This window comes from Ailuropoda melanoleuca, chromosome 8 (genome assembly GCF_002007445.2).
Source record: "Ailuropoda melanoleuca isolate Jingjing chromosome 8, ASM200744v2, whole genome shotgun sequence".
Classification (NCBI taxonomy): domain Eukaryota; kingdom Metazoa; phylum Chordata; class Mammalia; order Carnivora; family Ursidae; genus Ailuropoda; species Ailuropoda melanoleuca.
In genome coordinates, this window is record NC_048225.1 from 104,781,625 (window position 1) to 104,792,795 (window position 11,171).

The 11,171-nt window shown below is 42.9% G+C and overlaps 1 protein-coding gene across 1 annotated transcript; it reads right to left on the reverse strand.

Moving 5' to 3' along the window:
* Positions 1 to 1,995: 1,995 nt before the first annotated feature.
* Positions 1,996 to 10,835, reverse strand: ELK4 (ETS transcription factor ELK4). Its single transcript, XM_011223635.3, has 4 exons — positions 9,259 to 10,835; positions 7,053 to 7,931; positions 5,667 to 5,783; positions 1,996 to 4,292 (listed from the first exon to the last, which is right to left on the reverse strand). The coding sequence occupies exons 1-4, from the start codon at positions 9,463 to 9,465 to the stop codon at positions 4,194 to 4,196; spliced, it is 1,302 nt and encodes a 433-aa protein (XP_011221937.1). The 5' UTR covers positions 9,466 to 10,835; the 3' UTR covers positions 1,996 to 4,193.
* Positions 10,836 to 11,171: the final 336 nt, after the last annotated feature.

The following is an 11,171-nucleotide window of genomic DNA, read 5'->3' on the forward strand; positions in this document are numbered from 1 at the left end:
ACAGGTTGTCAAAAATACTATGCATTGGGGCGCCTGGGTGGCACAGCGGTTAAGCGTCTGCCTTCAGCTCAGGGCATGATCCTGGCGTTGTGGGATCGAGCCCCACACCAGGCTCTTGCTATGAGCCTGCTTCTTCCTCTCCCACTCCCCCTGCTTGTGTTTCCCTTTCTCGCTGGCTGTCTCTATCTCTGTCGAATAAATAAATAAAATCTTTAAAAAAAAAATACTATGCATGAAGCTCTGGAGAACATCTGGTAATGGGTTATGTATGAAAAAGAATTAACACAGTTCAGGAAGTTGAAGACAACCTTTCCTGAAGATTTCCAAATTGAACTTCTAGAGATACGACAAGAAAATCAGATCAAACATGTAAAGCATTCCTCCATATATCACAACAAAAGCATCCACCTTCTGTTTTCAAGATCAGACTAGACACATTACCGAGCCAGGGGTCTTTAAGGTAGAGAGTGCATGCTGCCAGAAGGTGCACAACACAATCTACTGGGGGCAAGAAGAAAATACTAGAACTTCCAGTCAAGATTTCCTTTTTATACCATACTTAATTCCGATTTTTGTGTATGTCTTATAATGTACATGACTTTCACACAGCGGTTCACAACTTAACTTACACACGTTTGATTCTGCAATAGGAAAATGGTGTTCAAAAACTTTTACTGAGCAAGTTGTGTGCTCACAAAGGCTGGAGACCGCTTTTCTGCAATGCCAGGGGGTGCTTCCAGGTGCTATGTTCCCCGGAAACATACAAAACTGACTTCAGAACTTCACAATCCTAACAAATATTCTGAGATCAGGATGAAACAAGGTTACTAGGCCAGACCTCACACATCGCCAGCTATGAATGGGCCTGTAGTGACACTGTGACCAAGAGCCTGCTGTGACGGCCACAGCATCCCAAGCCTCTGACTTCCTTTCCCCTCCAAGCCCACAGTGACACACAGTATGGAGAAAACTAGAAATTGTGCCAGGTGAATAGACTCAACAGACCTGCCTTTTTGGATCTAATACAGTATGTAAATCGTCAAGGAGTTCTTCCAGTTAAAAAAAATCCAGTACCCTTTCACCATATATACATGTGTATATATAGATGGGCTCATGGGCTTATTTTCCCCATCAAAATCTGAAGAAAAAATTTATATTCTGAAGGCAAAATTTATTTTGCCATCAAAATGTGGAAAAGTTAAACTATATTTTAATTCTAAGAAGCTTACATTGACTTTTTGAGGATTTCTGGATTATTCCCTTACATATGTATTTTTAAAAACCGGTGGAAGTTCTCACCTTTGTTAGAACACACAGAATACGCCACGAGGAATATTATATTACAAAAGCACTGACAAACCATTAAAAAAAAAAGATTACTGAAGTTAGACATGTGATTTTAATTTTGTATTTTAAAAAATCAGCATATGAATGAGGGAAAAAATGATGTTAGAAATTATGTGAAAATCCACCCCTGGGATGGAATGATGCCGGCTGAGTGTGCAGCTCTGTCTTCACCCCTGCTCAATTCTAAGGCAGTGGCTTAAAATAAGCCACAGGGGGAGTCATTTACATCATGGAATCAGCAAATGCTCCAATTTCAGGACTTCCGTTTTTCCCCCTTTAGAGAGCCTGGTTGTATGTTCCCAGCATACAAATGAGTAGATATGGGCCAGAGCAGATGAAAAGCTAATAAGATAATCACAGATGTCTCAAAAACTCATTCAACCTGCTCCCTTACCTTAACCTGGGCTACTTCTGCCCACCAGCCATCATCCTGGCAAAGTGCCTCGTGATGGAATCCAGCTACAGATACCAAACAGAAGTCTCTCTAGTGAATACTGATCTGAAGTGGTCTGTCAGCTTTTGACGCTAAGAACAACTCTGGATGTTCCAAAAAACATGAAGCTGAGACTTTTCCAGGAAGGAGGTAGTTTTACAAACAGAATGGTCTGCCTCATACCCTTGAGCTAAGGTTGTAAACTTTCATTTAAAAAAGGAAACACACACACACACACACACACACACACACACTTCTCCACGTCAGTTGCTCTCAAAGAGAAAGCAGATCATCAGTCTCCTGAGGCCCGCGCTCTTGGAGGCTTCCGGGGCTGGTTTACAGACAGAGGACTCACTAAAACTCACTCCTAGGAAGCTGCTGTGACTGAGTTTTAATGGCGCCCTTGGTTCCCAGGCACCCCTGTGCTGCGACAGTTAATCTTCAAAGATACTGTCTATGAAAATGACCAATGGCTTTTCTCCTTTACTTTAAAAAGATAAAATACTTTTGTGCTTTCAAAATTTAAAATATCTAGTTAAACCAAGCCATCAATACTTACACTGAAAGTACAAAATATTCATTAACCTAATAAAACTATTCCCAAGTGCTGCTGAGAGGTCCGATTTTGAAGAAGCATGCAGAGTAAACGACTCCATGTGGGAGCCAAGTGCCATCGTCTGCTCCCCATCGCTCGGAACACGGACTTGCGACACTGCTACGGCCCCCCTCAAGAACAGGTCTTCCAGCTGGTGACCACGAATGAACCGCTGACAGGGCTCCAACACCACAAATACAAAGACAGCTTCCTGAATACCGCCCTCCGCCGCCACGAGCCTAGCGTGGACGCCTCATGTTACAGCTTCTCTACACTGCACAGAAACGTATCTAGAGTGAGCATTACACGTCTGGGAGATGCTGGTTTGTCTCAGCGTCAATCTGAGCCCACAAATCCTTACTCCCTCATTCCATTTAGTGGATGGGATTCAGTTACAAGAACTGTTTCTAGAGTTAAAAGATGAGGTTAATGGGCAGTGTGGTGGTGGTGGGGCATATAATAAATTCTAGACTTTAAAAGCCAAGTTTTCAGAAGATTCCACTGTGATGTTGGTATCAATTCAGTCTGGAGGCTTCACAACTCCACCCACACCTGGCACTGATTACCATACGCTAATACTTTATAAATGTGGTAACGCAGAGATGAAGGCCTATGTTTCTCACTACTGATGTGAACAATCCAATCCCTGCGTGTGAGCATTTCCAAACAAATTCTGCTGCTCTCTGAAAAAAAACTTTTGTCAAAGGAATAAGCACATCTCTACCTGACCACAGATTTGGAGGGTTTGCTTTGCTTTTCATCTTCCTAATAACATCTTTAAAACTATCACAACCCCTAACAACCTTAAATTTAAAAGAAGGTAAAAATGCAGTGGAAAACGGTAAAATGAACAGAAAAGAAAAAGTCTAACTGGGACAGCCCCACATGTTGTTTCAAGTCATTCAGCTGCATGTTGACTCAGAGACACCTCCAGATTTCAAAACCCAGCTTCATCCTAAAAGCCATCACTTACCAGGCTGTGTACCACGGGGGTGTAATCATACCACCCAGAGAGTCGGCGGCACTTCTGTGCTAGAGATGGGGTCCCCTAATCTCACTGGTTGTTGCAAACACTGTCTTAAACCCCAGGTTTAAAACATCTTCCTACGTTGAAACAGACTAGGCTCCACGCTCTGTTCACAGGTTCAGACGAAATCACACCTATGGCTACAAAACCCACCGTGATAAAGGTAAGTAAGAGTCTTTCTGTGGAGTTGCTTAGTATGCTACCCTTCACAGCAAAATAGAATCTCTCCAATAATATTCCTCCAATCTTACTTTGTGTGAACAGGAACGATTCCTTTTCCTTCACTGCTTGTATACAGCTCACTTTTAGTTATTCCACAGAACACACTTAGTCCTGAAGATACGGCCAACTGCATTTCACATCTCTCCAAATAAGACACTCAAAGCATTAATTGTTTTCCTGGCCAAAGGGTCCCAATAAGGCAGAAGGAGTAACTTTGTTCTTAACTACTCTTGCAAAGCATAGCTAGCTGCTAAACCCCACCAAAAATTTCTTTAACACAAAGCTCAAAATATTTAGAAAGAAAGGAAGGAAGGTAGGAGTGAAGGAAGGAGTGAAGGAAGGAAGAGGCAGGTGGAGTTTGAACTCCAATTAAGGCATTTTTATATACAGTCCAACTTCAGTCATATTCAAAGGGAATCTTAAAAAGGCATCTCAATGGGGAATGGCAAAAATCACAATAGTCTATTATTAGCATTGTAAAACTATTAACCGCTCACTTCAAATGTAATCATGTTGAATGTCTCTCTGTTTCTTTATTCCTTGGTTCTCTCATTCCACAAGTGCATAGGTTATGTTTTCTGTAGATCTGGGGAAAATGGGCCAGGGGTGGGTGGTCCATCCAGGCCAGACACAGTGAACGGTCCATGACTATTCAGTACAGAAGGAAACTGAGAAAGAAAATAAAACACGTTATTATCCTATTACTCAACCCCAACTTTCACTTTCTGTCCCTGCTACAGTCCGAGGCAGAACGTGAAAGCCACCTGCAGTGGCTCATGGGACAAAGGTTGTAACCATTTATCATGGAAAAATATGATGCCAAGGCAAAAACTTTAAAGAAAAAAACTGTTTGTTCTGCATGTTAAATATTAGCACTCTCTGGCCTACCTTGATGGAAAGAACAAACCAAAACCTTCCCTCTATAGCCTAAGGTATACAGGTTTACATTTAACTTCACACAAAGGTTTTACAAAGTTCATGAACTAGAGTATAATTCAATTACAAAGCAAATCACAGACCGTCAAAAAAAGAGGTCCAGAAAGAGATGCCCATCTATGAACTCTATTTATAACCAATGCAAATAGTTATAGGGTGTTCATCCTAGAACAGAGCTCCCCGTCTTGTATTCTAAGACCAGTTCCACAGGGAGAGTCCAAGCTGAAACTGTGTGAGCACTGTGGCTTTGCTTAAGGTCTCAGATCACTCTAGAACTCAATTATCTGTGAGAGGCAAAGAAAAATGTAAAAATAAAATATGAAACATTCTCAACACTCTTTCTATTCAATAATTTAGAACTTTTTGCAAAAAACAAACAAACATAGAAGGACTTAATTTTCTTTTATCCTTGTCGTTTCATTTTCAAAAGAAAAAACGAAAAGTTAAATTGCAAAATACAAGAAAATCTCCCAGTGAGTCACCCCTGAGTAAGTGAATGAATCAACCAAAATAAACTCTGTAAGTTATAAAGTCTAGATGCTTGGGGAAAAAGAATGGTTAAAAGCTATGAGACCTTTCCTATGATCTCAGTTAAGGGATACTACAATATCCACTTTTTAAAATATATATTTTAAATGTTGATAAGTCTCAATTCTAAATGAGTGAGAAACAGGAGTATCTGACAGAACATTCCCAAAAGTTTTCTCTTTTTTTAAAAATCCTCAGGTAAAAGAGGAGATATATGTGCAGATTTTCCCACAAATTTTCCCACACACTATTTTCCTTTTTTCCAAAAAGAAAAAGAACACAAAAAAAGAGGATTTCTAGCATTTAAAATGACAAAGAAATTGGGTGGGTTCAAAATCTACTACAGTCCTGAACAATTCTTGGTGTAACTGAAATGTGTCTAACAGTAAAGAATGAAAGGGAAGCACGGCTGTGAATATCCGTCAGTTGTTTGCCGCCTGGCAAATTAAGCCTCAGAAAGCACATTTATTAAACCAAAGTTTTATGATGATGAGACTGAGGAGTGAAGACACTGCCTTTGGCCTCTTTCTTCATGTGCCAGGCCCCAGTTGCAAGAGACAGGCTGGTAGGTGCCTTACCTGGAAGAGTGTGTTAGCACCTTGCAGTCTGGCTGGACTCAGGGGAGCGACCGGGCTCAGAGTACTCCAGAAGTGGATGCTGGAGAGCAAGGGGCTCGGCGTCAGTAAGATGGGCGTCTGCAGTACGCAAAACAAAAACGGTCACTAAGTGACTCACCAGGAGTTATGTTTCCACATTATAATACTACACCAATAGCCCTGAACCCAAATATTTTTTTTTAATTTATTTGAGAGACAGAGACAGCGAGAACATGCACACGAGTGGGGAAAGTTAGGGGCTGAGGGAGAGGGAGAAGCAGACTCCGTGCTGAACACAGAGCCCCATGCGGGGCTCAATCCCAGGACTCCAGGATCATGACCTGAGCTGAAGGCAGACGCTTAACCGACTGAGCCACCCAGGCACCCCAACCCTGAACCCAAGTAGCGTCCTCTTCTCTGCTAAGTATGTCTGAAATTTTATCATAAGGAAAAGCTCAGAAATTATTTTTATAACCCTAAGAAAGATAAAGGGTGAAGTATTTTCTAACCTGTGTTTTATAGGGTCTTTCCCAAATAGAGAAACCAACCTGGTCAAGTGCAGAGAAATAATGGGTAACTGAAGTCACACACACAGTTCTCCTTAGTAATGGGAGGTCTGGGAGCCATCTATTTAAATGTTACAGGGGAGGCGCCTGGGTGACTCAGTCGGTTAAGCCTCGGACTCTGGATTTCGGCTCAGGTCATGATCTCAGGGTCCTGGGATCGAGCCCCACGTTGGGCTCTGTGCTCAGTGCAGAGTCTGCTTCTCCCTCTCCTTCTGCCTGTGCCCCCCCCCCGCCCGGCTCATGCTCACTCTCTCTCTCTCAAATAAAAAAAATAAAATCTTAAAAAAAAAAAAAAGATTCTCTCTCTTCCTCTCCCTCCCCACCCCCCTCTCCCTCTCTTAAATAAATAAATAAATGTTATAGGTGAGCAAGTTAAGAAATAGCTAATGTAACTACAAACTTGTTAACATCACACCAGTTGGTTTTCTTAAGGTTCTCAGGACTTACTGTTTTCTAGCTTTTGACATTATCACTATTTTTTTTATAAGATACCAGTGAGTTTTATAAGACCCCCCCCCCCGCCAAAAAAAAAGAGGAGAGAGAATAGTTGCTTTAGGAGGAAGCGGACAACTACTTCTGGCTTGCAGAGCCCATGAGCTCTTGTGCAGCCCACGCTCCTCCAGCCTCGCGCGGCCACAGTTCTCATCGGGTGCAGAACTGGATTCCTTTCACAGGGTCACAGCCCGCCTTTCTCAGACAGACCGAAGCAGCCACAGGAGGACGGGAGGTTATCGTTTCGGGATTTGTTTTAAAGATGCGTCAGCGCAACCATCGGCGGCACCAGAAAGCAAGAGGTGGTTACCTGTGAGAACAGGGCTGGCGTAAGAGAAGCCGTGGGGAGAGACGGGCTCAGGATTCCCAGTGGGCTCGGGTCACTGCCCGTGATCACGAGGATGGGTGCCAGCTCTAATCCTTTGGGTTTCTTGGATCTTGAGGAATTACTTGTTTTGTCCTTTTCCAGCAAAGCTGAATCCTGGTCTTTCGGCTCCAGTGACAAGTTCTCTGGAAGTTCCATGGGCTGCGAGGCCACTGACTCGATGTCGGTGTCGAGGTCAGGGTTAGGACTCAGCGGCGGCGAAGGTGTCCTGGGGGTGGGGGGCTCCTGCCCAGAAGGGGAGGTGGACGGGATGGGGGGCGCAGCAAACACGGGGGCGACGCTGGCCGCAGAGGCCGGGGCTTCCAGGGAAGGCAGTCTGGGGGAGGCCAAAGTCTCCAGCGCTTGCAGAGTTTCATCTGAAGACGGAGAAATGCTTGGGCCGGCCGACAGGGCGGCGGCAACAGGTTCGACGGGCAGCTTTTTGGAAGGTGTTGTGACGAATCTGATGACAGATGGTGTTGGCTCCTGAGGCAGCTTCTTCTCCGCCAGCTTCTCAGCTGGACTCTCGATCTTTATAGGTTTGAAGAGCTTCTTATTGGAGGAGTTCAAAGAGTTGAGAGTGAAGGAAGAATACAAGCCGGAGTGTATGTAGTCATTGCGGCTGGAGGCCCGGGCCCCGGGCTGCGGGGGCCTCTCTCTGCCCCCGTTCTCGGGGTCCCTGGAGCTGCTGCCCCCTTCCCCGCAGCCCACGGCTTCACAGTCTCCCTCAGTCCTGCCCACGGTCAGTGGGTCCATTTTCAGAATCTCTGGATAAGACACAAACTTGTACACAAACTTCTGACCATTCACCTTTTTAATGATATTCTGTAGATAAATAAAATAAGCATGCTTATACTTTCTCGTAAACGTACCTCCCACAGCCCATGAAGACGCTGACCCGATACGGGTCTCTATTTGGCAAGGGGTTTACTTCTAAGAGCTTCAAAATCACCTACATTTATCTAGCCATGCCAAACCCAGGTCCTAGCACTACGGAGCATAAGTTGAGCATATTTAAATGTGTTAGGAACAGCTGCAATGTCATGTTACATAAAAGAGAGGTTTCAATTGCCTAACATCCTCAACCGAATTATCTGTATTAAGGCAAAGATCACTGAACTCCAGTCTCAAACTATTCCAAAGGTACCAGCCATTCGCATCCTCAGTAAGCACAAAAGAAGAGAACATTACTTCTGCTGGGCCTTCTACTTGCTTCCAAAGTTCCAGTTCTTTCTTACCTCACACCCCCATACGGGAAAACTGATAAGACCCATCACTTAAAGGTGAAAGAAATTAAGATCTCAGCTTCTCATTCTCATTCTATCCATTGGAGCCATTCATTTTACCTCAGAGCCCAAGAATGTATCCAAAATAAAAAGAAATTAAAAAATAAATTTTAATTAAGGAATCAAATCTGTGTATTAACAGCTATTCTTTAAAGCCTTAGTTTGTGTTCTCTGGGTAAAATTAAAAAGTAAAAAGTAAACCTAAAAAACAAGCATATATATGACAACTTTTCAATTACCATATACACGAGAATGTTTTATTTCATCCTCAAGAATCTCAAATTCTCTTTTCCTTATTCCAACCCTATATTCACTTTTTCTTTAAAGACAACTGCAATTAGGAACACCACATGCATGAGGAGTGGGCCTGCAGAAATAGGGCTGGAACATTTACATGTTTCATCCTAATTTCCAACTGCTGAAGTGACGAAATAAACCGGATCAAAATCAACCAGGACAGGGGCGCCTGGGTGGCACAGCGGTTAAGCGTCTGCCTTCGGCTCAGGGCGTGATCCCGGCGTTATGGGATCGCCCCACGTCAGGCTCTTCTGCTGTGAGCCTGCTTCTTCCTCTCCCACTCCCCCTGCTTGTGTTCCCTCTCTCGCTGGCTGTGTCTATCTCTGTTAAATAAATAAATAAAATCTTTAAAAAAAAAAAAAAAAACAAAAAAAACCCAAAAAAACCCAAAATCAACCAGGACAGTGATCATTTTGCAATGGACACAAATATCAAATCATTATGTTGTACGCCCAAAACTAATAATCATACTTCATTAAAAAAGGTTTAAAAATAAACCAGGATATTAGTATCTTATAACCTCAACAGAAGACAGGAACAATTCTTGTTTTGAGGTGGACGAGTATTACCTTCACGTAATAGTATCTGAGGGCGCGGCTGAGTTTGTCGTAATTCATATTAGGCTTGTTTTTACGAATCCCCCAGAGCCGAGCCACCTCTTCTGCCTGCAAAAGCTTGAACTCCCCATCATTAGAGGTCCAGCTGATCATGTGCTTGTTCTGAGGCTCCTGTAGGAGCTGAAGGAGGAACTGCCACAGGGTGATAGCACTGTCCATAGCAATGAGCTGAAAGACATACAACAGTATTAACAGCCAACACTCACAGGACACCACATGCCGGGCACTGTGCTCCAAACAAATTCTACCTTCATTTCATTCCCACAGCAATCCTACAAAACAGACGCCGCTGAGGCCTCATTTCACATTTGAAAAAACTGATTCAGAAAAGAGTTAAGTCACTTGTCTGAGGCCAAGCAAGTAAATGGTGGAGCTGACATTTAAATCCAGGCAATCTAGACCCAGAGTCCAAACTCTTAAGCAAGCTGCACTGCTTAAGAAAAGTCTTGCTGGGAGATAAAGTTAGTCACAGGAGCAGTCTGATGATTGCTGATCACCAGAGTGTACCGCTTTTACTGAGTTTTCCTCATAGACCAGCATTTAAATCAAGCAACTTGGTTTATTTGCCAGGAGTATGTGTGTGTCTCATGGTGGCCCGAAGATGTAGGAAATAATCTACTTTTGCTCCATGGGTATTTCTCCTCCAAATCGTTTCCGTTCTCATAAATTAATTTACATTTAAATTGGCAGCACTGAAAATTCAGAAAATGCTCCCTGATTTAATTTACAAGTTCTGTCACCATTCTGCCCACAGGGTTACTCCTTTTTAAATTTTTTCTTAAAAGGAGGCTCAGCTTGAACTCACAATACTGAGATCTAGAGTCACATGCTCTACCGACTGAACCAGCCAGATGCCCCCATAGATCCTTCTTTATTTGATTAGTGGCCTTTATTTGATTATCAAGACATGAAATGAAAAATCATTCAAGATCTCGGGTTTTAGGATCTCCCTGTTTAAGCCAGAGTTTCTCAATTTTGGCTCTATTGACATTTTGGGCCAGAGAATTCTTTGTTCCTGGAAGCTATCCTGTGCACCGTAGCTGCTTTGATCCCCTAGATTCCGGTAGCCCCTCCTGCCTGGTCATGACAATCAAACATGTCTCTAGACGTTGCCAAATGTTCTCCTGTGAGACAAAATCATCCCAGTTGATAACCATTGGTTTAGGCAACGGAGCAGCAAAGAAATGCTCTCACAAAGTTATTTTCCTTATAAAACTTCAAAACCATACCCCATTTATTAGGAAGAATTCTCTAGGGCAGAAACTCTGGCCAAATATATAAAAGAACATCCTAAGAAGCCTATAACTGAACTATAGACACATAAAAACTGAAAAACCTTCCTTTCTTTATCTAGGAATGAGATCTCAATGGACCAGAACAGGACTTGGAAACAAATTAAATCAATTCCATTAAAATACTACAGAAATAGGTAAGTTGGGCTACAACAAAATTTAAAACTTCTCTGCTGCAAACAATACCATCAAGTAAGAAGCAATATTCACAATGGGAGAAAATATTTTCAAACAAGGGACTTGCATCAGAAATATATAAAGGAATTTTTTAAAAGAATTTATTTATTTATTTGACAGAGAGAGCACGCACAAGCAACAGGAGGGGCAGGCAGAGGGAGAGAGAGAAGCAGGCTCCCTGCTGAGCAGGAAGCCCAACGTGGGGCTCGATCCAAAGACCCTGGGATCATGAACTGAGCCAAAGGCAGATGCTTAACCAACTGAGCCACCAGCTGTCCCTAAAGGAATTTTTTTTTAAGATTTATTTATTTGGAGCACCTGGGTGGTTCAGTCTGTTGGGCATCTGCCTTCAGATAGGGTCATGATCTCAAGGTCTTGGGATCTAGCCCCACATGG